We start from the raw sequence: 24,902 nt of genomic DNA on the forward strand, positions 1-24,902 counted from the left end.
TACCTTGTATATCCTTGTTATCAACCCCTTGTCAGATGTGTATTTGGCGAATATCTTATCCCATTCTGTAGACTGTCTTTGTATTTTGGTCACTGTTTCTTTTGAGGTACAGAAGCTTCTTAGTTTAAGATAGTCCCATTTGTCTATTTCTGTTTTCACTTGCTAGGCCAGTGGTGTGACATCTTTGAAGATACTATTAGCTTCAATTTCATGGAGGGTTTTGCCAACTTTGTCTTCAATGAATTTTATGGATTCCGGTCTGATGTTGAGGTCTTTAATCCACTTTGATCTTACTTTTGTACATGGCGTTAGGCAGAGATCTGAGCCCACTTTTTTGCATGTAGCCATCCAGTTTTGCCAGCACAATTTGTTAAAGAGACTTTTCCTGCTCAACTTCACTTTTCTTGTCCCCGTATTGAAGATTAGATGATCATATGCATGGAAAGAGATGTCAGTATATTCAACCCTGTTCCATTGGTCTACAGTTCTGCCTTTGTTCCAGTACCATGCTGTTTTAATTATTACTGCTTTGTAGTAGAGCTTGAAGTTAGGGAGGTTTATTCTTCCCATTTTCTTTTTCCCAAGAATTGCTTTAGCTATTAGTGGGGGCTTATTGTTCCATATAAATTTCAGGAGTGTTTGCTCCATTTCTTTGAAGAATGTCATGGGTATCCTTATAGGGATCGCATTGAATTTGTACAGTGCTTTTGAATCACCAAGAGAACAGTTACAAAGCTTTCAGGTCTAAGTCTCGGTCATACAATGAAACACCCGTACCTTCACTAGTGTCCATTCTTCACCCCCAACAACCCCAGTATATGTGCATCCCAGACCCTCCCCCTACCTGTGGGGCAGATGACTTCCACATTACTCTCTCTCTACTTTGATCACATTCAATATTTTGACACCAGAACCACCAGTATTATTTGAGATTTTACCCCAACACTCAGATCTGCTGAAAAGGCAACAGTAAACAATTTGTTTTCTGTTGCTGGTTATGAATAACATATGATGTCATGTGGCTGCAGTAGTGGCCATGCAATTTTGAAATTCTGAAATGTTAACACTTAAATCTGGAGGGATTTCTGCCAATTCCTGCTGGGTTTCGAGATTTGTTCCTTAGTCTCTGGGATCATGGCCATTAAGCAGCTTCTTCAGGAGCCAGAAAGGCCATTCACGGGCGGCGACTTGGGGTCTCGTTGGGATGAGGAGGAAAAGGCCGGCTCCACCCCTGACCCGTGAGGCCCTGCATGTCTCGTCACTAAGGGCCCAAACCTGACTGGACAGTGGCCTCTGGAGTATGGCAGTCACCAAGCCACCTAGGGGCAGCAGGCAGAGGGACAACACCCTTTCCCCCCTGGGGTGGCCCGGCGACAGTAACCTACTGTGGGTTTTGGACGCAATTCTGCCAAAAGCCACTGGATTCCGAGATTTGTTTCTGAGTGTCTGGGATCATGGTCGTTAAGCAGCTTGATCAGTAGCCAGAAAGGCTCTTCATGGGTGATGACTTGGGGTCTCCTTAGGGTGGGGAGGGAATGGCCGGTTCCACCCCCATCCTGTGAGGCCCTGTGGGTCTCGTCACTGCGGTCCCAACCCTGATGTCCAGTGGCCTCTGGAGGTTGGTGGCCACTGGGCTGCCAGGGGGAAACAAGCCAAGATACGCAACCTATTCCCACCTGGGCTGGCCCAGCATCGGTAACCTACTGCAGGGACCGGATGCATTTCTACCAAAAGCCACTGGGTTTCAAGATTTGTTTCTGAGTCTCTGGGATCATGGCCATTAAGCAGTTCGATCAGGAACCAAAGAGGCCATGCCTCCAATTATATAGCTGAGACACGGGTGGTTTGCGTGTGTATTTCCCACATACCTAACTTTTGGCCGTTTACTTTCTTCATAAACTTTGCCCCAAGTTTTTGGGGTCTGCAAAAGCACAGCAGCAATTTTGGGGTATCTAAAAGTCTGAAGGCACCATCAGGTTGCTGATGCACTGGCTTCACAGGTACAGATTGACCTGCTGGGGGCACCATACCCCCACCATTTCTCTTTTATTTTCTCTTTTTTTTTTTTTTTAAATTAAAGAACAGTGATTTACAAAGCTATTGATAGTTAAGTTTTAGACAATTACCATCTTTTAAAGTACTAAGTTGTAAGACTTTGTCTTTTAGCTTTTACTGTCATAAATCTGTTTTCTTCTGAGAAGGGATAGAGGAGGCATTCCTTTAGCAAGAGGCTGTTTGAAATTTGGTCTGATGAGTCCACCAAGGCACCATAGCACCTTTACTTTATGTCCTATTCAACTTTTTGGAAATCCCAAATCAATTTAAGTAGCTCACCATCCAGTAGTTAATGATATGTTTTATTGCAGTCAAATCTTCCAGGAAAGCGAATGACTCTCATTGCCTCAACTAAGGTGTAAACAATTCAGGAGTGTGGAAAGCAGAGGCAAAAGCCAGCCCATAAGTGTTTCCTGCTTGGTTGATCCAAGCAGGTTTAAAATTTCTATTACATTTATTCATATTTTTCAACAACCTTTGGTTTTCAGACCAGTAACTTTATTCTGTACTGTTTTATTCACACTAATATTTTTTTTCAATAAATGGAATGATTCTAGGTCTTTTAAGGTTATCATGAGAACTTGTTTCATGAAAGAAGTTGGGGAGGGATTACGATGATTTGAAAAATGAGGACATCTCATTCTAGCAGGACATCTACTAGTGTATCCTCCAATGGGCTGGAGTGATAGCACAGCAGGTAGGGAGTTTGCCTTGCACACAGCTGTCACAGGTTCGATTCCTCCACCCCTCTTGGAGAGCCCGGCAAGCTACTGAGAGTATTCTGCCCACATGGCAGAGCCTGTCAAGCTCCCTGTGGCATATTCAATATGCCAAAAACAGTAACAAGTCTAACAATGGAGATGTTACTGGTGACCGCGTGAGCAAATTGATGAACAATGGGATGACAGTGCTACAGTGCTACTATTAATGTGGTAGTTAAAAACAGGTAAGATGGAAGAGATGGTATAGGAGGTAAGGTATTTGTCTTACATCAGCTAATCCAAATTAGAATACTTGGTATCACATATGGTCCCCAGAACATCATTGGGGATTACTCCTGAGATCAGAGCCAGGAAAAAGTCCTGAGCACTGTTGAGTGTGACCCTAAAACAAAAACAAAACAAACAAACAAAAAGTGGTAGTAAAAAACAAGTAAGTACTAGTTAGCTGTGCTAAGTAGGAAGTCTAGCCTAGTGATAAAAATTTTAATTTTTGTAGGCAGAACATCAGGGTTAATTTATGTTTAAAATATTTTATTAAAGCACTGTGATTCTCAACAATATTCATAGTTGAGTTTGAGACATACAGTTTTAGACATATAATTTCAGCATCAATCCCACAACCTGTGTCAATTTCCCTCCACCATTTTTCCCAGGTTCCCTACCTTCCCCTGCCCTAGCTTACCATCTTGATAGGAACTTTTTTCAGTTTGGTTGTTAAAGTCTGGGTCACATGATTTCAGTATTAACTCTGTGGTTTGGATCTTTAGCTCTTTCATTCCTTAATACCAGCAATGCACCCAAATCCCCTTGACCTCTGCCTCCCTTTCTTCTCATGTGTCTTTTCTCCTCTCCTCTGCTCAATTTCTTTCCTTTTCTTTCTTATACTTTGGGGTCAAAGGTGATCTAGATACCCCTCCCCCTAATTGAAGCCATTGCATTCTCTCATCCTATTTTCAAAGTATCATTTATCAGTGATATCCTGTGCTTATCCTCCTTCTAGTTTATTTCATTTAACTTGCATCTTCCAGTTCCATGTTGCAGTGAATCACATTATTTCACATTATTTATAATACTATAATACATTATATTATATATTACTTATAATAGTATTATACTCCATTGTGTGGTAGTAGAATATCAACTGCATTTCCATCTGTTTTATGTATTGAGATCAACTGAAAACATTGCAAGTCTCACTTGCTGCCATGGCAGATAAAACAATGTTCAGAATCATTGAAATGCCAGTGATCCAATGAGAATCTGAAAGGCAAACCCAGGACTAAGGAAGGTGAGAACTTGGGTTACATCCATGACCAATTTAAAATACACAGCTTGTCTTTGTACTTGATTAATTTCTTAGCATAAATATTTAAACTGTTTTCAGACTGTTTCCAAATACAACACAATGTAAATAATATCTTGACTTTAAGTGGGCCTAAACAGTAGGGGAAAATTGCAAAGTAAAATTGCAAATCAGGCTAGGATTTATGGATCAGTAAGATAAAGAGAAAAAGTAATAGAACGATTATAAGGAATTTCAAATTCTTGATATTTGTCAGTATTGCTAATATGATTTGCCTGTCTAAGATAATGCTAATTGATGAAGTCCCCAAATTGGATTTAAACATAATATTTTCAACAAATGCTAAGAGAAAATTTCAAAAGAAATGTGAATCAAAGTTTATTGTCTCCTCATGGCTTTTACTGGTGCTCACCTCTCAAACAAGAATCAAGATATTTTTAAACAAAAGTCCCCCCAAATCAGCTTTTCCTGGTAACCTGTGGCCAGTGAGAGACTGTGATGTAGAGGGTCATCGTTGACTCAAGTCCTGCTATAGAAGTCTCTTCAGTCTGGTTCTCTTTAGCTCTCTGCAAAGCCTTACCTTCAAACAGTGCTTGGATTGATTCAATTCTAGAGTGGAAAATGATTAGATAACACAGCTTCGATTCAAGAAATCAATTTTTAATGTGAACATTGTGCTATAGCATCAGGGTGTTGTTAACTTGTCAACAGATTTACTAAGCTGTTTATTTCTAGTCGAGCTTTCTGTGTTACGTTTTTTGTTTGTTGAGTTTAGTTGGCTTCTGTGTTACTTTCCCCTATAGTTTGGTGGGTTCCTATTGGAATTTCGGTATCAAGGAATAGGAGGAGTCGAGCAGCAGCATCTGGGCCAAAGAGTACACTGGGGCACCTGAAATAATTCATTTTGCTCTCTCTGTGGAAAATATTTGTGAAGTAATGGAGCTGAACCTTTGGCATGGCCGCAGTGGTGGTGTATGCTGGCTGCCACTGTGTCTTTATGAGGGCAGGTACTCAGCCTGCCCACCTTCCCTGGGTGCCTCAGACTTTTCAGCCATGGGGATCAGTGTTTTCATGAGTTTTAGATGCTCGGTGTGCATGTCCTCATATATTTAGTTGTGAATGTAGAGCAGGGCTGGTGGGTGATTCATCCTGGCAATGGCTGTGGGAGTTGTGCATGGCTGCCAGGGCTTCTGTAAGTGCATGGTTGTTATCCAACCCAACTCTGAGAAGAAACCAGAGTTCTCAGCCTGGGCATGCAGATACCTGAAGTTGTTTGCAGATTGGTGTCTCTGCAGGGAATATAGGCAAAGTGGTGGAGTTGAGCCCTGTGCATGGCTGCAGGACTGGAGTGTCAATGCAACTGCTAGGACTCTGACAGAGTATTTACATGTCTTACCTGCTTCCCAAGGTTGCCCCAGAGTTTTCAACTGTTGGGACTGCTGTTTCTATGAAGTGTAGTTGCTTGGATTGCATCTCCTCTGAGATTTAGTGGTGAATTGGCAGAGCAGAGCAACATGGCAGCACTGTGGGAGTGGACATGGCTGCTGGGGCTTCCAGAAGTATGGGGGTGTAGTGGGAAGCTCTCCAGCTTGACTGCAAGAAGACACCAAGAGTTCTCAGCCTAGGCATTGTAGTTAACTGAAACTATTCTCAATTTTGCATCTCTGCATAGAATAGTAATGAAACCGTGGAGTTGAACTTTTGTCATGGTTGGAGTGGTGGAGTCTGCATACAGATGCTGGGTCTTTGTCAGGGCAGGTACTTGGCCTGCCAGGCTCCTGAGGACACTCTGGGTGTAGGCTTATATCTACACTGAGAATCACTGGTGAATCAGTAGAGCAGGGCCTGTGAGTGAAGCAGCATGGCAATGGCCTGGGAAATGGGTGTGACTGCCAGTGCATCTGGAAGTATGGGGTGGTGGTAGTGAGGTTTCCCACGCTAACTCTGAGAAGACACTACAGTTCTTAGCCTGGAACTTGGATACCTAAAATTATTTGCAGTCTGGCGTCTTTGCAGTGAGCATTAGCAAAACAGTGGGGTTTAGTCCTGAGCGTGGCTGTAGTGGTAGGGTTGCTCTTGGGGTTTCAACACACTCACTCTGTCTGCCTCCTGAGGACCCTCCAGGGCTTTTAACCATGGAGAACATAAATTTTAACAGCTTAGACTTGTGTCTCCTTGGTGATTTAAGTGTGAATAGGAGAGCAGTGCCAGTGGGTGAACCAACATGTGACAGCTGTGGGCGGTGGGTCCTTGTGACTATGTTTCCCAGTTAGTCTTGATTTCTTGTGGTTTTCATTCTCACTATAATAGACTTAGTATAGAACTGTGATTTACAGAGTTGTTGATAGTTCAGTTTTAGTCATATATTTCAACACCAATTCCACCAACAGTGTCAAATTCCCTCCACCAGTGCTACTATATTCCACCCCGAATCTCCAACTGCATTCCCACCCCCTCCAGCCCCACCCCACCACCACCTTCAACTTAATAGGCACAGCATTACAGAATTCCAGTGGTTGTAGCTTAGATCTCATGTTTTCAGTTTTGCTGAGTGTATATTTTGGATACATGGCTGTACACGTCACCCATTTCACCAGTACAACTAAGTCATTATGTTTATTCACCTGTTACTTCTTGTTCCTTTCTCTCCATTATTTCTTTCTTTTCATGTCCTCTTGTCTCTAAACATTGGGATAAAGGGTGATTTAGGCATCCCCCTTTTACTACATTCCCTCATCCAGTATTCTATACACTACAGATAAGTTCAACCATCCTATGTTTATCTATCTTCTTCTGCCTTACTTCACTCAACATATTTTCCAGTTCTATCCAGATTGCAGCAAAGTTCGTGATTTCATCCTTCCTTAAAGCTGCATAGTATTCCATTGTGTATATATATAAATTTTCATAATCCAGTCATATGTTGCTGGACACCTAAGTTGATCCCATGTCTTAGCTATTGTACTGAATGCAGCAATGAATAATAGTATACATATGTCATTTTGAGATAGTATTTTTATGTTCTGGGTGTAGATGCCCAAAGTAGGATTGCTGGCAATGGCATTTCAATTTTAAATTTACTGAGAACTGTTTTCCACAGGGATTGTACCAGACCACATTCCCATCAGCAGTGAATTCTCACAGGAATAATTCATGAATGCAATCTTTGAAAGTATTCTAATAGCACTATCTAATATTGGCTGATAAGAAATGTGTGTCACTCAAAATGTGTGACTCAAAATGCTGTGACCTATATAGTTGGTTAATGATTGAGCTTCATAGTATCCAGTTCAGTGTTCTTTTCACTGTTCCACACAGTCTAGCTCAGGATTAGTTTGCCTGGGAACTATCGAGAGGGATGGTACATTTTCATCTTCCAGGGTTTTAAATCCTGGTATAGAAGCATCCTGCATAGGAACTAGATACAAAAGGGCATATGACTCTCAGACACCAGAAAATTGGTCTAATCACTTGTTCTACTTGCCCTACTGGGTCTGATCCTGGCAGCCCTTCTTTTCTCCTTTGTCATTTTTGGTCTCTGTCCTCTTCTACACTTGCATAAGTCTGATGGGACTGATCAGCATTTTGATGGTGACTTTGTATATTGGTGACTTTGGATGTTGAAGCTGACTTTGTATTACCAGCTCTCTCTCCTTGAAGAGAAGTAATAATGTACAAGTCAGTATGCTTGACCTGGGAACTTGAATTCATTTTAGTTGTTTTGGACGTTATGGTGTTTGCAAAAAAATCAAATTAGATATTTTTATGTCTTCATGCTAGAACTTCACATTCTAATTTTCAAGATGCCCAGCACTGCCTATTCAATTATACTAGCCTTTTTTCATAAGTGTTGGGCTCTGAAGTACATTTGAATTGGCTAAACACAGACTGGCTTATTTCTGACAGACTCTGCAGGAAAATTTGGAAACATTTTGGTAGTTCACCCTAATTTTCAGATGACAGTCTAATCGCTGATTTGTAGCATCACTTTTACTGATTTCAGTTCTGTTGAGGTAAATATAATATTGTGCATTCAACAATGAGTTGTGGGGGTCTCAATAGAATGTTGGTGATCAGGGGTGTCCAGAGAGGAAAAAGTTTAGAGAAGTTCAGCTAAAATGCATTATTGCTTGTGCTTAAGATGCTTGAATCAATAGTTTATTGATAACCTTTTTCTCCTAGAAATGTCTGCTTAGTATTTTAAAAAAGTATTATTTGTTTTAACACTAAAGTGAAAAACTTATTTGTGAAAAAATTTGTGAAAAATTTTTCTTGAATTTTTCACTCTCAGATGAAACCCATGAAGTAGGATTTTTTTGCCAAAATATGATTTTCACTTGAATTTCAATACAGGTTGCCAATTTGGCCTGCTCCATCTCCAACAATGAGGAAGGGGTAAAATTAGTCCGGATGGCAGCTACCCAGATTGACAGCCTGTGTCCCCAGGTAAGCCCTCTACACTTTGTTTCAAAAGTCTGTCAGTGATCTGATATTCAAGATGTTTTCTACCTTGCTTCTCAAGTCATGCTTTTCCGTGCCTGATTTCTTCTTGCTGCGATAACTGACTTACCATTTAAGTACAGTCTTTCTCAAATATAATTTTTAAATGCTTAGCTCTACAGAATTACTCTGGAAATATTCTTCTCTAAATTATCTTCCCTACTTCTTTCCACTTATTTTCTTTAGACTGTTAAATACTTCCTATTTATTTACCTTGTCTCAACAACAAATGATATGTTAGAGTGTGCTGAAAGTTAAACTTTGGCCTTGTATTTTCTAAGCACCAAGGGTTTATCTGGTAAATTCTTTTATAAAATCTGAGGCTTCATACAGCAAAAGAAACTCCAGAGAAACAAAGCAAGAGTTGTTGGTAACTTTATCTTTGTGTTTTTCTTCATTCTGAACACCAGAACCATTTATCTGTGGAGATTGGATGTTTCAGGGTTTCAGCATGGTATGTGACTCTTATCTCTCCCTCTTCTGAAAAGAGTGGTCATTATGTCCTTGATTTTTTTTCTAACGCATAGGTCATCAATGCTGCTCTCACACTGGCTGCCCGACCACAAAGCAAAGTGGCTCAGGACAACATGGATGTCTTCAAGGACCAGTGGGAAAAGCAGGTTAGAGTGTTGACAGAGGCTGTGGATGACATCACCTCTGTGGATGACTTCCTTTCTGTCTCAGGTAAGTGCCACAAACATTCCCATAACAAGGCAGAGGAAGGAGGAGACAAGGAGTAGCTTATAGATGTCATTGACCTATGTTTCAGTTGCTCTTCTTGGGGCCTTTGAATTTTCAGTCACCTCCAGAAATGTACTTATAATGCCATCTTGAAAAAAATCTGTCTTTGGCTTGCATGTTGCTCCAAGGCAAAATATGGAGGTGTGAGAAGATACAGATTTCTGATAGGATACCATAAACCTGAACTTTATTTAAGGCATTTTTAGTTTTCAGTTCTCGAATAGTTTCATTTGTTTTCTCTTTTTAACAGGATGGCCTTTGACACATTTGAATTATTCATCTAACAAAAGGAATAGGGATAAGAAATATACCAATCGTTGTGATTTATACAGAAAAATGATTCCAATTTGACTCAATGACATGTGGCACCTTCAAATTTTAATTCAGTTATTATGATTTACTGTACCATTCGTGCTAAGTTTCATGCTTATAATGTTCCAGCAATAACCTCCACCATATTGTGTGCTCCCTTCAACCATTCTCCGGGGATCTTCCTCAACCCCTCACCCCCACCCTTCTCCTCAGTCCCTTCTCTGCCATGGTCACCTCAGTTCTGTAGACCTGTTTTCATGTTCTCTTACTTTTGGCTGTTCGTTATTTCATTCCTCTGTTTTTTTGTATCTGCTTGGGTTGACTTTGCAATAAGGAAGAATACCAACGTCTCTTCGACAAGCCAGAGAAAATATTACTGATTTTATAGATCCAATAGAAGAAACTTGTGTGTCATTAAGCTTTGAGAACATTGTCTATGGGGTCTGAAGGAAGTGAGTGAAAGCAACTAGAAGTAGTCATCACTTGAAATTACAACGTCTTTATAAATGATGCCAGTCTGAAGGATGCTAGTGGATTTGAATAATCATGTAGTCAATTTGACCTTTAACAGGCCTCATCAATGCTATTTCAAATTTAGCTAGCAACAAACAAAAGGGCCTTTATCCAAAAACATCTCACCAAATACATTAGGCTGAGCTCACTGATTAGGGTGTTTGGGGGAGGGTTGATGGGAAAGATTTCTGGAAATATCAGCTCTCTTTACTTAAATAACTAAGTGACCCTGGGATATTTAAACTAACCAGGCATGGGTTTTCCCCACAGGTGTGTGGTACTCCCATGCAATCACCATCAACACCAATCTTGATCAGAACCAACTTGTAGTTGGCCAACTAGGGCCTGGGGAGGAGGGATCTCACACTGCTGGAGATAACCTAAACAGGAATAGAACATTTCTCCTAAGGTGCCTCTTTCTGTTTCATGATGAAACAGACTGCCTTCCCGCTAGAAGCTTGTGTTCCATTTGTCTAAAGGCAGCATTGTCCAGTGGAGAGAACAGATAATCAAAAAGTTACATTGGGAAGCATGGAAGGCTAGAAAAGACAGATGGGGAAAATGAACAAATAAGTGGCAAGTGTCTATAATTTGTCCCGCTTTTGACTATCTGCTTTAATTCTCCCCAGCATTCTAGGAAATAGGCATTAGTATGCTAAGCATCCTTCTGAGAAAAGAAAGTCATTTAAGAGGGCAAGTCACATGGTAGAAATGGTATTGAAATCTAGAGCACCTGCTTTTCTGAAACTGCATCATTTCTCATTAATTTAAGCCAAAAGGGGAATGTCTTCTGGAGACAATTTTTGCAAAAGTTCCTTTCTCACCTCTGTTTTGGTTTCTGCCCCTCTCATCCCTTTCTGAAACGCATTTTGTTTTTCCTTGCCAAAGTGGCTCATTTAAAAATATATATATTTTTTCAATTTGTCAAAGCAGCTATTCATTTCAAATATCATCATCATGGGTTTGGCTGGGATCTTGCTTTGCTGGAAGGTAGGACTTAGCTAACAATGTGAAACAATATCCAAGAAAAGCATTTCCCATAATATGCCTAGAAGTGCTTTGGTGAGCTGGGAAACATGGATCTGGGAACCAGAGGCGTGATCACCAGTCCTGAGCATCTTTATGCCAGTTCAGTGGTCTTTGCCAGGGTAATTGCAGACAGCCCTAACAAGGATGAGGGCCTACTCCTCCTTACTAGGACGAGAAGCAGCATCTGATCTAACCCTGCTGTCTGACAACCTCTACCAGAATATACTAAACATCCCTTCTACCTATAATTAAATATAAACTATTCAGGCACCACCTCTCTCAGAAAGAAAGCATTTTAGAACATTCACATTTCCCAATGTCTCTCCTACAGGCATTTCAACAATTTCTGAGTGGGGAAGCAGCCAGGAGAAGGAGGTCTTATCTGAGACATTTTCAATAGTGCAAAGCTTTTCTTCATTTTCTTTTCACCAGCCTTGCCTCTCACCCACCTTTCTCCCAGCTATTCCTTTGTGCCTCTCATTATTACCAGCCACAAGAAAAGGCTTTGGCTTTTGCTGATAACACTGTTCAGTGCAACCCCAGTGGTACAAGTGCCATGCTGGAAAAATGAACAGCTGCTGTCATGGAGCCAGACTTGGCAGGGCCTGCTGTGTCATGCCTTTGGAGTTGACAGGGGGAGGCAGCAGGCACCTTTCCACAGAAGGGCTTAACAAAAAATGACACGCTCCCCACCCTCTCCTGCTGGTAGGCTGTTGACACAGCCCAATAGTTGGGGAAACTACTTATCTCCTCTTCAACTTGGAGCCAGAGCATTTGCATCTGTAAATTGAAAGTTTGACCCAGGAGATATATTTAGAGTGGCATTAATGATATTTATGCATCAGTTTCCTCTTAAGGAAATATCTATACAGGCAGGAAACTCGACTTTTAATAACCCCATAATGATATAAAGTTGATAGTGTCATTTTGTGAATGTGTGTGTGCATGTTTTGTATTTATTTTGATCATGCCAACTGAATGTGTTTGTCTAGCCTGCGTGCTTGGTGGGTCCATATGAAAAGCAACAAGTTTGGGGAACAGTGATGCTATTAACATTACAGGAGTAGTCTCAATTTTCAGATAAATTTGGGTTTATTAAAAAAAAGTTGGAATGTCTATGCCAGAACACTTAAACTTTTCCCACTAGGCAAAACTTCTGATTTTTAATAGTTTTTAAAATGAGTATTTTGGCATTAGCCATGTGACAATTTAATTCATAGATCTGGCTCACAAAATAGCATGCATCTAAGATCTGAAAGAGATATTCACTAAGTTCTATCATATGCAAGAGTTTTATTTTTCTTTTCATTTTTTCCTAATTCTAAGTTCTTGAGTTAGTTTCATTAAAGACCATAAATCCACCTAGTGAACTCTAGTTTTGAATTTAAAAACTTTACATGTTAAAGACAAAAAATAATCAAGTGTTTTGGTCATCGGTGATTCTATAACACAATTATATCTTTTTTGTAATAGTACATTTGCAAAAATTGAAGGATGTTTATTATAAAATGTGTAGCAGCCAAATGTTTTAGCCTATGTTTAGATGCCACACTTCATTTATTGGTTTAACATCTAAAAACTACCTGGGTATTTTCCCCCTAGCAACGAAGTCTTCTCTGGAATATATATATATATTTCTTATAATTTTTACATATTTTGCAATCTGGAACAACGTTCTTTTAAGTTCTTGAATCCCTTCCCTTAAAAATATCTCAAATGCAAACATATAATTGTTGTCTTTCACTTGACATATTTAATATTTACTCAGTTGCATTCTGTATTTTGGCTTTATAAGGGATGCAAGTATGGAATCATGTGGATTCCACATTCAGGCCTGTGGTCCAAGATCTGTAGGTGGAAGGAGTAGGAGGGGAGAACTTACTACATAAGGTGTCCAGAAATCTGGAGATACAGCAAATATGGTATTTTGAGTAAATAATATGTCCTTGTGAGCAGGTATAAGACATATTTGAAAATATTTTCAATTACACTGTGAGTACTTAGATTAATAAAATTCAACTCTATTAAAAACATTCTGAGTCACAGTAGTTTTCACATATCAACCCTTCACAAATTACTGCCATGAAAGAATCATGATTCATAGTTCCATTAAAGTGGTAATTCTAATTGGGAAGATTGGGAAATGCTGAATAATCAATCTCCACTTTTCAAAAGTTGATTCACAAAAACTTAATTAAAAGAGTAGTAAAATTATTCACAAAATATAACCTAATCATGAAACAAATGGAACTATTTGATAATGTCAGATCAACTGACATCAAAAGCAATGTCACCTTTGCTTGTTTTTTTCAGATGTATAAATATAAATACATATGTGTACCTTTATATATATACATATACACACATACACATACATACAAATCATCAATAAAGGTATACATTTCCCTCTGCTTTAATTAGTAAACATTGGGTTATATGTGAGCTTTTTGAACTTTTTAACAATGTTTTAACTCCAGAGAGATTAGTAATCCTTAAGTTTTCTCAGTTTTGCATGTAACTCCAACCTAAACATAAGCACAGAAAAAAAGTAATAGTATCATTTATTTTCTTACTACTGTTACTTAAAATAAAGACAAATAGACACACATTTCTGACCCAGAGACCCACCCCATTCCTTACCCATGAAGAATAAGCATATTTAATTGCCTGCAGAAACCCAGCAAGTCAGGAAGAAACATTTATCCAAATCAACATTTTTATAAATTGAAATTCACTACTAAGTTTGATTTGAGAAATTTGTTCTTCAGCTTGTTTTTTTTAAGTGAATTTACATGATAGAATGGATCCAAGATCTAACAAAGAGTTTCAGAATTTTTTTAATTATACTGATATCTTGTCCATGTCTTCACAATGAATTTCTGTTTTACACAGGAAATGTCAGCAGTCAGAAAGTATCTCCTTTTTGTGAGTTTAAAAAGTTTGAATATTAAAATGTAAACACTTCATTTATTTTGTTTATATGCAATTAAAGTTTTAGAAATTTAAAGCGATTTGAATGGTAAATCATTACTATTTCCATAAAGACAAAATAGGTGTTCTTTATGAAATGTTAGATTTTTAAAAAATATTTTAACCTATTGTTCTTTCTAAAATATGTTAACCTAATGTTCTATCTAAATAGGGCAAGTATTCCCTATGAGTGATTAGTTTAGAGAAAGTAACAGATCCATGATGGACATTGGGGATTTGCGAAGAACCCTCCCTTTCCTTTTTTGAATTATTAAATTCTGAACTTGCCTTATGAACTTTAAAGACAAAATAATCTACTTATTCTTTTATTAATTATTAAAGATAGCTCTTCTAATTTTAGTAGGATACCACATTAGGCTATTTTCCAACTTGTTCTTTTATCTTTAATGTATATGTGTTCTGTTTTAATGATTTCTACATAGTACTAATTTTGTCAGAATTCCCTTGGAATTTTCTTTGGGAAGAATGTATAAGGTACATAACTGAAAAATAGCAAAATTTCACAGTTGTGAAAGCTTGAGGAACTAAATGGTGTGTTTCTCTCTGCTAGGAGAGAATGAAGCCTTTTATATGCCTGTTTGTATTCTATTTAGGGCAGAGATGGGAGTGTGATCACTGACCTTGACTTGAATCCAAGGGAAGCAACCATGACTGGCTTGCATTTTTGTTGTAGGAAACGCCATGATTCTTTTCACTTGATCTGTTTTCCCATTGCATATGTTTTGTGCATGACATAATCTTAGAAGCCTGACTGGGAGATGTCTCTTCTTTCAAAAGTTCCTCTTCAATGTTTCCTTAATAGAAAACATGGTCAAACACACACTCAGACCTTGACTCTGGTTATGTTCTAGAAGCTGTTTCTGCTTGGTTGATCTGATTGACATTGTTAGCTGCCAAAATCATTCTGGAAAAACCTTTTCATGAAGTAAATTTCAATCACTGAATCAATGAATGGAATTTTCTTTAAGTTTCTCATATGTCTGGGTCCCCAAACCAGGAGCATTAAAGTCACCATCGATGGAGGAGAAATGCAGTACTTGTAAAACTCACCCCAGGCCTGCTTTTAGGAACAGTGTCCTGTAGTCTGTATGATGCAAGCCTTCTAGCCCATATTCAATATTTGAGAAGTAGTGCTACTGAAATTCAAAGCCATATTCTTTCACTGCATTTTAGTATTATTGGTTATATATTGTGAGGTACTTCTGAATGACGAACCTAAACCTGGTTATTAAATGACTGATGGAAAGTCATACAAACATGTGTTGTGTCCTCTTCACAGAAAATCACATCTTGGAGGATGTGAACAAGTGCGTGATAGCTCTGCAAGAGGGCGACGTGGACACTCTGGACCGGACTGCTGGAGCCATCAGGGGCCGTGCGGCCCGGGTGATACACATTATCAATGCTGAGATGGAGAACTATGAAGCTGGTGTTTACACAGAGAAGGTGCTGGAGGCAACAAAATTGCTTTCAGAGACAGGTAAACATGATTATTAGATTCAAGCAAAATGTCAGTGCCACGATTAATTTCCATATCTGAGAAAATTGGTTTCATTGTTTCCTATAGTTCTTTATACTTCAAATTATGCATGACCATGAGAAAAGTGTTCTTTGTTTCCTTGCGTTAAATTTGAATAATCATGGCAGAATAACATTTTTTTTGCTTTGAATAAATCTATTATTGATAGTTTTCATAGATCATCTGATTTAGTTCTCATCAGGGCTTTTTAAAGTAGGTAGAGAAATTCTTATTATCTCTAATTACTAATCTGAACATGGAAGTTCTAATCTCCTGAGCTGGAAAAAGGCCACGTGGCTTGAAAATAGAAACAGTGTGACTAGGAAATGGAATCTTGAACTAGAACAATTTCTACATTTCTTGAAAGCAGATCCAGTAGGAAGGACTATGAACTCAGAGTGTAGGTATAAAAACTCAAGGGGACAGAGAGACAAGACAGTACAGAAAAAAATGTATATCATGGCTGATGAAAAAGACTTTTAATGTATATAACCTTTCCTTAGAAAATCCTTAAGTGATGTCCTCCAGGGGCAGGTGACTACCCACTAGGGAATCATTGATGTGGTAAGATACAATTATATTTAGGAACCTGGCAGAGCTTTCTGGTTTGTTGGCATAGGAAAAAAAAAAATTATTCCACTGAGTTAGCAGAATAACACCCATAAAAGAATTGTATCAAAATGGGTCAGATTTTAGTAGTTTTTGCTCTCAACTAGTGTCTATTCAGAGACCTTCAGAAGTTCCCAGTGCTTTCCATGGGGTTGGAGACTATGACTTGAATGAAAGTTGAGAGACAATGAAAAGATACAGGGATGGAGAGAAAGGTTACTATATTGGATGGATTCTGAAGAGGAAATCTATGAATGAATGTTAATGAGTTGGTGATCAACTTTATCCTTTAGAGGTGAAGGACCACTCTGTAGACCATAACGGGGCCTTCTTTGGTCTGTATATGAACTATGGAGTCCACTAGGTTTTTAAAAAATACATGTGTTTTAGGGATGGTGTGGAAGAGGGGATAAATAAAATATTTATGTCCTTGGAGGCTAGAGAAATAGTACAGCAGTAAGGTGCTTGCCTTGCATGTGGCTGACCTGGGTTCAATTTTCCAGGTCATACTGCTCTTCAAGTCCTCCAAGAATGATCCCTGAGCACAAAACCAGGAGTCAGCCAGCTGTGGCCCAAAAAAACCAAAACAAATCAAAACCAACCCAAAAAATATGCCTCTGAAATGTGAAATCCAGCAGTAGTCCAAAGTTCTGCACAATAAGACATGTTAGTAGAACTTTTGCCTTCTTCGGAGAAAGGGGTTATTTACAAATACTTCTATAGATATTTGTTAGTTTGGAATAGCAAAGAAAACCATAAAACTTAAGCTATTCCTTATGAAAACTAAACAGAAAGACAACAGTGCAATACTACCTAGGAAAGGGCACAGAGAGGGCTTGTTGCTCTTGAGAATCCTCACAAGAAATAATAACAAAGATAATGGTAATATCTCTCTGCATTTTAATTAACTAAACTTATACATTATTTTCTTTCCATATGCAAAAGAGCAACAAAGATGCCAGTTTATACCATACTTTTCTCATGAACATTTAACTCTCCAGTTAGGTCTTTCCCTTCTCTGACACCGAGTTTCTGGCCTGTTTGGGTTTTTCTGCTGTTGGAATATTTAAGATGCTCCTGGTACTTCTTTGGGGCTGATGCTGGTGAAGAGTATTAGAGAAAAGCAGAAGATCGAGACAAGGTTCTGAGTTCAGGTTTGCTTGTGACTGGTTGGATCGATAGTTGGAATCGAGGAAAGCTACAGAATATGTTGTCAATTTATATATGACTCTGTATAAACTAAGAATTCGGGCATTTTTCAAGAGTTATTGGGGAGCTTTTATTCCTTATTGTGTCTTCAGTTGTTTAAGTGAACAAAAGGACTGGTGAACACTGGATTAAAATCTACTTAAAGGTAAGAACAGTCTGATCATTGGAATATTTTAACATAATTTTCACACAAAGTTTTGAAATGCACATTTTCCAGTGTTCTGGTGTTTCATTTGATAACTGAAAAATGGAAGTGGATATTGTTCCTAATCAAGAATCTGTTTTTATTTGTTCAATGTGAGGACTTTAAAAATGATAACAGAGCCCATCTAGGATTGGAGAGATAGAGTGGGTAGCATGCTTGCCTTGTAGGCAGCAAAACTGGGTTCCATACCCACCACCCCATACGAACCCCAGGCTTGAGAGCTCCAGGAGTGACCCCTGGGTACAGAAGGAGTAAGCCCTGAGCATCACTGGGTGTGACCCTGACCCCACCCAAAAAATCACCCCATCCTTTCTTTACAGTAATTAAATATTCTAATGACTTACCTGAAGGGATCTTTCTTTTTGATGTCCACATCCAACTCTTTCTTTTTCTTCCCCCTCTTCCTGGTGTCTAGTGGCACACCCAACTCATAATATATTTGAAAAGATGAGCAAGACACTGAAGTCCTATTTTCAAGATTTATTGAAGATAACTAGGAAAGTAACCTGGTAGAAGAGACAAATACACAGTTTGTTGATGACTACGGTAGAAATTTTTCAGCAGCAAAGTTCAAGGAGAGTGGATATTAATGGATTAAGAACTATAATATGCAACTTATATAAGTTCCCTTGCATTTGTCTTCTATCATCTTTTCCCTAAACTGTGTTTATAAATATATAGAGGAGCTATCAAGGAAATACAAGCAAAATTTTCACTCTTAATTCTTTGGCTGCTAATGAGAATTCTTGGAGTATGTGTTAGGCAAATGGTTTGAAGAGAACCGAAGGATCTGTTCTGTGAAATGATTGCACAATGTTTGTTATGTCATTTCTAAAAAGAATGTCTTCTTATCGTGGCTTAATGTGTACCAACGAGACATCTGTTTCTCAAACAACAACAAAAGTACTGTGTATGTTGGGGCTCAGATTCGACCACTGTGCATTTAATATTAGGTACCTCCTAAAACAAAAAAACCACAAACGGGGACAATGGGAAAGAAAGGAAAAGCGCCAAGAGGAAGCATGAGAGAGGTTTCCCAGGACATAGAAAACAAAATGACAAGTTCTTCTGTTTTGCTAAAAGCTACTAAGTCCTTACTAATTTTAGGTCTGAGACATTAAAGACCATGAGACCATCAGATACTCAGCAACAACTCTGGACTCTCTCTACTGGATCCTTTCCTTTCCCACCTCAATCTGAGACAACAAAAAGTGTCTTTAAACCCTGAAAACCCCTGTGCAACACTGGGTGTGACCCAAAAAGCAAAAAAAAAAAAATCTGAAAAAGGGCATGATGCTCCAAATCCCGGCTAGATCAGGTCTTTGAAAACACAGGCCACACCTTATTTAGATGTGTCAGTGAGGCGAGAGATATTCTCTGTTGAGACTCTTACTTTACCACCTGGCTGCCTTGGATGATTAGTTTGAAACTGACAGATCCAGAGTGACTGAATTGTAGTTTATTTTCCATGTTAAATATGTAGTTTATTTTCCATGAATTGTTTTACTTCCTTAGTAAAACAAAACCATGTTTGGTTGAATTTTTGTGTTGATCAAATGCTGTTGTGTTTGAGAAAGTATTTTGTGAATTATTAATATGCTAAAATTCTAGGACATCCGTCTATAAAATTCTCCCTGTTTTATTTTTATAAAACTAATCTAGACTGATGAAGACACAATCAAATCTACATCAGATACAGTAAATACTTACATAGCATATTTGATGGGGTCTTCAATAAAAACTGAATTGTAATAAATTGCCAACAGCTTGATAGTAAATGCATGCTTGACCAGATTCATCTTCAGAGATTTCATTTACAAAGTCAGGTTGCTGCAGAAGGTTGAGCGGGGGCAAAAATACTTTCAGCGATATCATATTTAGATATACAGAGTAGCTCATTGCTCACTGAATAGATTATATTGAAATATCATTTTTGTCTATTTGATAGCTGATATAAGTCTGTGGCAATGTGAACATGATTAGGGTGAGAGATCTTTGATATTCTGTCTGCAGTTCCTTCTGTGAAAAGGATCTAAAATAAAATTTTCATTAAAATACTTTTTTCCCCTATGTTATTTAATATGCTGTACATGAAGATTAGAATACCATCATTTTGGAGGACACATGAGACAAACAGAAAGTTCACATTTCCTTTTTTATTAAGACTAAATTTTGAGTTTTCAGTTTATACTGTGTAACAGCGTAGTATATGTCTTATAATTATGTCTTGTAATTGATGAGCCTACATCATAATCAAGGGCTGGAGCAAGAGCACAGTGGGTAGGGTCTTTGCATTACACGCAGTTCAATTCCTCTGTTCATCTTGGAGAGCCCAGCAAGCTACCAAGAGTATCCCACCCACACGGCAAAGCATGGCAAGCTACCCCTGGCATATTTGATATGCCAAAATCAGTAACAACAAGTCTCACAATGGAGATGTTACTGGTGCCCACTCTAGCAAATCAATGGATAACAGGAGGACAGTGCTACAGTGCTACATCATAATCAAAGTTTATAACTTTTGGGGGTTATATAATATATGGTTTTTAACTCTTTGTGTTGTATATTCAGTGTGTCTATACTAAAGTGCAGGGATATGCAGGCATTATTATGGAACTATATGATCTACTTCCCATGGCTTATAAATCCTTCATATTCTATCATTACTCAGACTCACTCTCCACCAGTGGAAATCAATTTCACTGTCTCGATTGCTTTTGCTATTTCCAAAATATTGGAGTCACATGGTTGGAATGTAGTCTTTTCAGATTAATTTCTTTTTCTCAGTGGTCTTTTAGGATTGTTTGCTTGTTCTTTCTCTCATTTAAGATAGTATTTTTAACTTCATGCTTTTGTAATTAAAGTTTTCGTGAAAATATTTTAAAACTAATTTGTGTGTATTTTGTAGAAAAATGTAAAGTCAGTAAAATAGAAGTCACCCAAATCAGAATTAAGAGGAGTTTAATATAGACCAAACCCAGGTTATGAATCCAAGGATGCAATTTTTGGCTTTCCTCAATTAACTTATGGACTTTAAATGAATGCCTTTGGGACTCAGCTTCTCATTTATTGTCTGTGGTTTTGTCATCTAGCATGGTCAGTATTAATTATTTTGGAATCGATGTCAACCTTCTTGCTTCTGGGTGACTGTAACGTACACACTCTGTATAAACCGTCTGTTTCATCCAGATAGGTGTACTCATTATTCTTCAAGAAAAATGTATTCATGCTGTTCCCACTCTTCTTCCTGTGATGTTCTTAATTTCTCCTCCTCCTCTACATCTGTGTATTGAATTTATCCTTTAAGATCTGGCTCAAGTATCAGTTGGAGATGACAAGGAGCTCAAACAGCCACTTGATATTTAATATGTCTTCTTTATGCATGCCTCAATTTCTATCTCAGGGCAAATTAAAATAGTCACATATAAAAAAGGTCTACACAATAGGAATGGAATCACAGTTATGACTTGGGGAACTTCTATAGGAATTGATGTTCTACATAAGAATAGCTATCTCCTTTCTCTTGGAGAAGAGAGAAGCCTCTTTTCTTAACGTTAAACCCTGCAGAAAAGGTACTTAAGTTGTTATAGCCCTTTGCAATACAAAATAAAAAAAAATTAACCCTGGTTTTAGTCTCCTAGGAACCACAGACAAGTATTTTTGGGCAGAGGTATCTATGGCATCTATGCCTCTTCTCAGTTTATTATCTTGGTGCTGATAACAAGGCATTCTTTTACCTGGCTTAGCAATCATTTGTGCTCAGAAATCCCTGACCATGCAGGTACATGAAAATATCATCTCTAAACTTTTCTGTTTATAAATAATGTGTTCTTCTGGGATTCAGATATGTACTGCATTTTCCCCCAAGGTGCTAACACATTATGTAAGAAAAAAATATAGACAATGATTATGTTTTGAAGAAAGACATACAATGATTATATGCAATAATTATCTTGCCTACAAGCCTCTCATGTGGAAGTGTGACAGGATAGACTGTAGGGAAGCTCACAGTTATTACAGCTATATGTGCCATAGGTTGAAAGCAAAATAATAAGCAGCATTTTTAGTGCCAGTTTATCAAGGTAAAAATGACACAAAAGTCCAATTCTGTGTGAGTCATATCATGAATTCATAATTCCTGAAAACTGCAAAGGCCATGGCACTTCTTTGTCATTTCAAGAGCATTAAGGATAAGCATCTGTGGTAGTGCCCGTAAAATAGTAGCAGAGCTTGTGCTCTTGGTCTCACACGGTCAGTACTGTTGGTTTCTGGACTTTCTGGCCAGAACTGATTATTTTGTGCATGGTGGAGGTGGTTGGCTGTGGGATTACCGTTAAGAATCTGTGCCACAAGATAATAGGTGATTTAATTATAGAGGGTGGAAATATACTTGTTTGGGAGCACATATGACTTATAATTGGAGTATGCCAACAATATTTTGATGTGAAGAGATGGGAAGCTTTGTAGCTGGAGGACTGTAAATACCAGATGGACATGAGCCTCTAAAAAGTTCTGTTTATTCTGATCAAAATAACCCCCAAAATGACTCCTCACTTGGTTTCCCTTTCCATATTCTTCTACATTAATACCACTAGCTGGTTTCTTCCTTGCCAATAAAGCCCTCTCTCTTGGGACAGACATAGAAAGATTGCATTCATCTGGATATAAAGTAATTAAATAGGAGACTAACACCCAGAATAGCCGAGATAAGTACCAGGAGGTTTACTCCATGGCTTGGAGGCCAGCCGCATATGCTAGGGGAAAAGGCAGCTTCGATAGAGAAGGGAACACCAAATAAAGGGTGTTGGGAGGATCCTCCCAGGATGAGAGATGCATGCTGAAAGTAGACTATAGTCCTAACATGATTGCCACTCAATGCCTCTTTTGCAAACCACAGCACCCCAAAGGAGAGAGAAAACAAAAGGGAATGCCCTGTCACAGGGGTGGGGTGGGAAGGGGGCTTGGGGGGGTGGGAGGGATACTGGGAGCACTAGAGGTGGAGAATGAGCACTGATGGAGGGATGGGTACTCAATCATTGAATAACTGAAACCCAAGCACAAAAAATTGTAAGTCTACAACTGTACCTCATGGTGTTTCACTAATAAAATAAATAAATAAGTAAAGCCCTCTCTCAAAACACATCAGCCAAACACACTCCAATACTATATTATATTGATTACTCATTAGCATATAAATATATACTGTGCTATTTTAGAAAAAGGCCCTCCCGTTGTTCATCGATTTGCTCAAGCGGGCCCAGTAACGTCTCCATTTTAGAAAAATTCTTAACATATAAATACATATATCTATATCTATTTATCTTTTACTATTGATCATTCCGTTGATTACTGACTAAATTTTATCACCTGACAATCTGAGAACCCTCTTTATTCCTTCCAACCTTGATTAGTGTTGACATTCAAAAGTGTTTATTAATGAAAAGTATAACTGACCATGTATAATGCCATAATGAAGGTCCTATATTAAATTAATGGTCAAGACTAGAATAGATTAAATTACATGCAATAAGTTCTTAGTGATTATTTACTACATTTTAATCCTTCAAGTCTCTCTGATGCCAGATTTAACTTTATTTGTCAAGCAATGTTTTCATAAACAATGTAAGCTAAATAAGGCATCATGTTCAATATTTCACTCCCAGAGATCAGAATTCAGTATGCCATCCATTCCTCTTATCTTACAAAACATTTGTGATTGTTTTTAAAATGATTATTTTCAAGTATAAGAGAGCTTTCTAAGTGAGCATTTTCCTTCTCCGGGGAAAGGATTTTGTGTCTAGACAAGAGCAGATGGATATTCCCTAATTCTGTTAGGGTAGTTATTATGAGTAGAATTTAAAAGTCCTTTTTTAAAAAAACATTCCTTCTAGACAGTCCTTTTTCATCATTTATCAAACAATTCAGCTCATGGGTTATGTATGGCCTTCTGGAACTTGAATTTGATTTTGATGTTTAAAATGTACATTATAATTTTCCAAGCATGAATTTATGAAATGGCAGCCTTTTGGAACTCCCACAGTGGGAACAGTTGACTGATTCTGACCAAGGAAAGTCCAAGAATACATTCAGGATAGAAAAATTAGGACTAGTTAGCATGATGCTGATGGTTGTCTAGAAAAGTAGAAAAATGACAGTCATTGGATAATAAGGAACAGATTAAACAGAGCTACTTTTGCCCTCCTGTCTGGTTTCCAATGCCCACTAGATTCTAATTAAACTGGGAAACATCTAGAGAGAGTTGTGGGATAGATGAAATGATAGAGTATGTGCCTAGCAGACACAGGGCTCTGAGTTCAGTTCCCAGCATTGCATTGTTGGTAGTGACTCAGAACCCTTGAATTTCACTGGGAGTGGTCCCTAAAAATTATCAAGAGAAAAAAAAAACATAGGAAATGCTAGCATCTCATTGATCTAGACTAGTATTTCCCAAAGTGGGCAATAGTACCTACACGAAGAGTGCTAGAAGCATGTAGTGCATGGTAGTAACTTTGGTTGCAATTGGGGTAATTCATGTTTATTCTCTTAATGTAGACTTCTGAGCAATTATTTAGAAAAGGGCCAAATAAGTTTGCATAAATTGCTTTTTACTTTGCGTTGTTGATGTTGAACCCTGTGGAGTGTGCAGAGTTTACTCTTGGCCTGTGCTCAGGTGTCGCTCCTGGCAGGGGGATACTACATGGCGATAGGAATCGAATTGTAGCTGTGCATAAGGCAAGTGCTATAATTTCTGTGCTACTTCTCAAGTCAGAACAAGTAAGTTTGAAAATGGAAATTATTAAAGTCCTGAAAGCTAAGTACTGTATCTGTTATACCTACAAATAATTTCGAAACATGTGAGGAAAGTTAACTCAAGATTCCAAACACAATTAGCCAATATAGAATAGTAGCATAAGTTAAACAGAGGAGAAATGATAGTTTCATAACAATACTATATTAGTTCTGAAATATTTTGAAAATAATGTTTTGTTTGAGCTAGGGAAGATAGATATATTTATTGCTAGCTATGAGCTGTTTGGTAAAAGTCTAACTTTGCAGAGCATCTTTCCAAATGGAACTATTGAGGTCATAATGGAATACAGTGTTTAACACTAGCCTTCTTAGAAATCATATAAAAAGAAAAATCCTAGCAGGGAGTTAATAAAATCTTGTCTGGAGGGCAGATTTCACAGAAAT

The 24,902-nt window shown here is 38.2% G+C and overlaps 1 protein-coding gene across 4 annotated transcripts in view; it reads left to right on the forward strand.

Annotated features, from left to right (window-relative positions):
• Window positions 1-24,902, forward strand: part of CTNNA2 (catenin alpha 2) — a 1,325,246-nt gene that overhangs the window by 1,208,275 nt on the left and 92,069 nt on the right. For all 4 annotated transcript variants that reach the window (XM_056119733.1, XM_056119735.1, XM_056119745.1 and 1 more), the window contains exons 10-12: window positions 8,434-8,526; window positions 9,108-9,264; window positions 15,446-15,646. In XM_056119733.1, coding sequence (XP_055975708.1) covers window positions 8,434-8,526; window positions 9,108-9,264; window positions 15,446-15,646 — 451 coding nt within the window. The remainder of the gene's footprint in view (window positions 1-8,433; window positions 8,527-9,107; window positions 9,265-15,445; window positions 15,647-24,902) is intronic.

Source organism: Sorex fumeus, unplaced genomic scaffold (genome assembly GCF_029834395.1).
Source record: "Sorex fumeus unplaced genomic scaffold, SorFum_2.1 ptg000003l, whole genome shotgun sequence".
In the NCBI taxonomy this organism is placed as follows: domain Eukaryota; kingdom Metazoa; phylum Chordata; class Mammalia; order Eulipotyphla; family Soricidae; genus Sorex; species Sorex fumeus.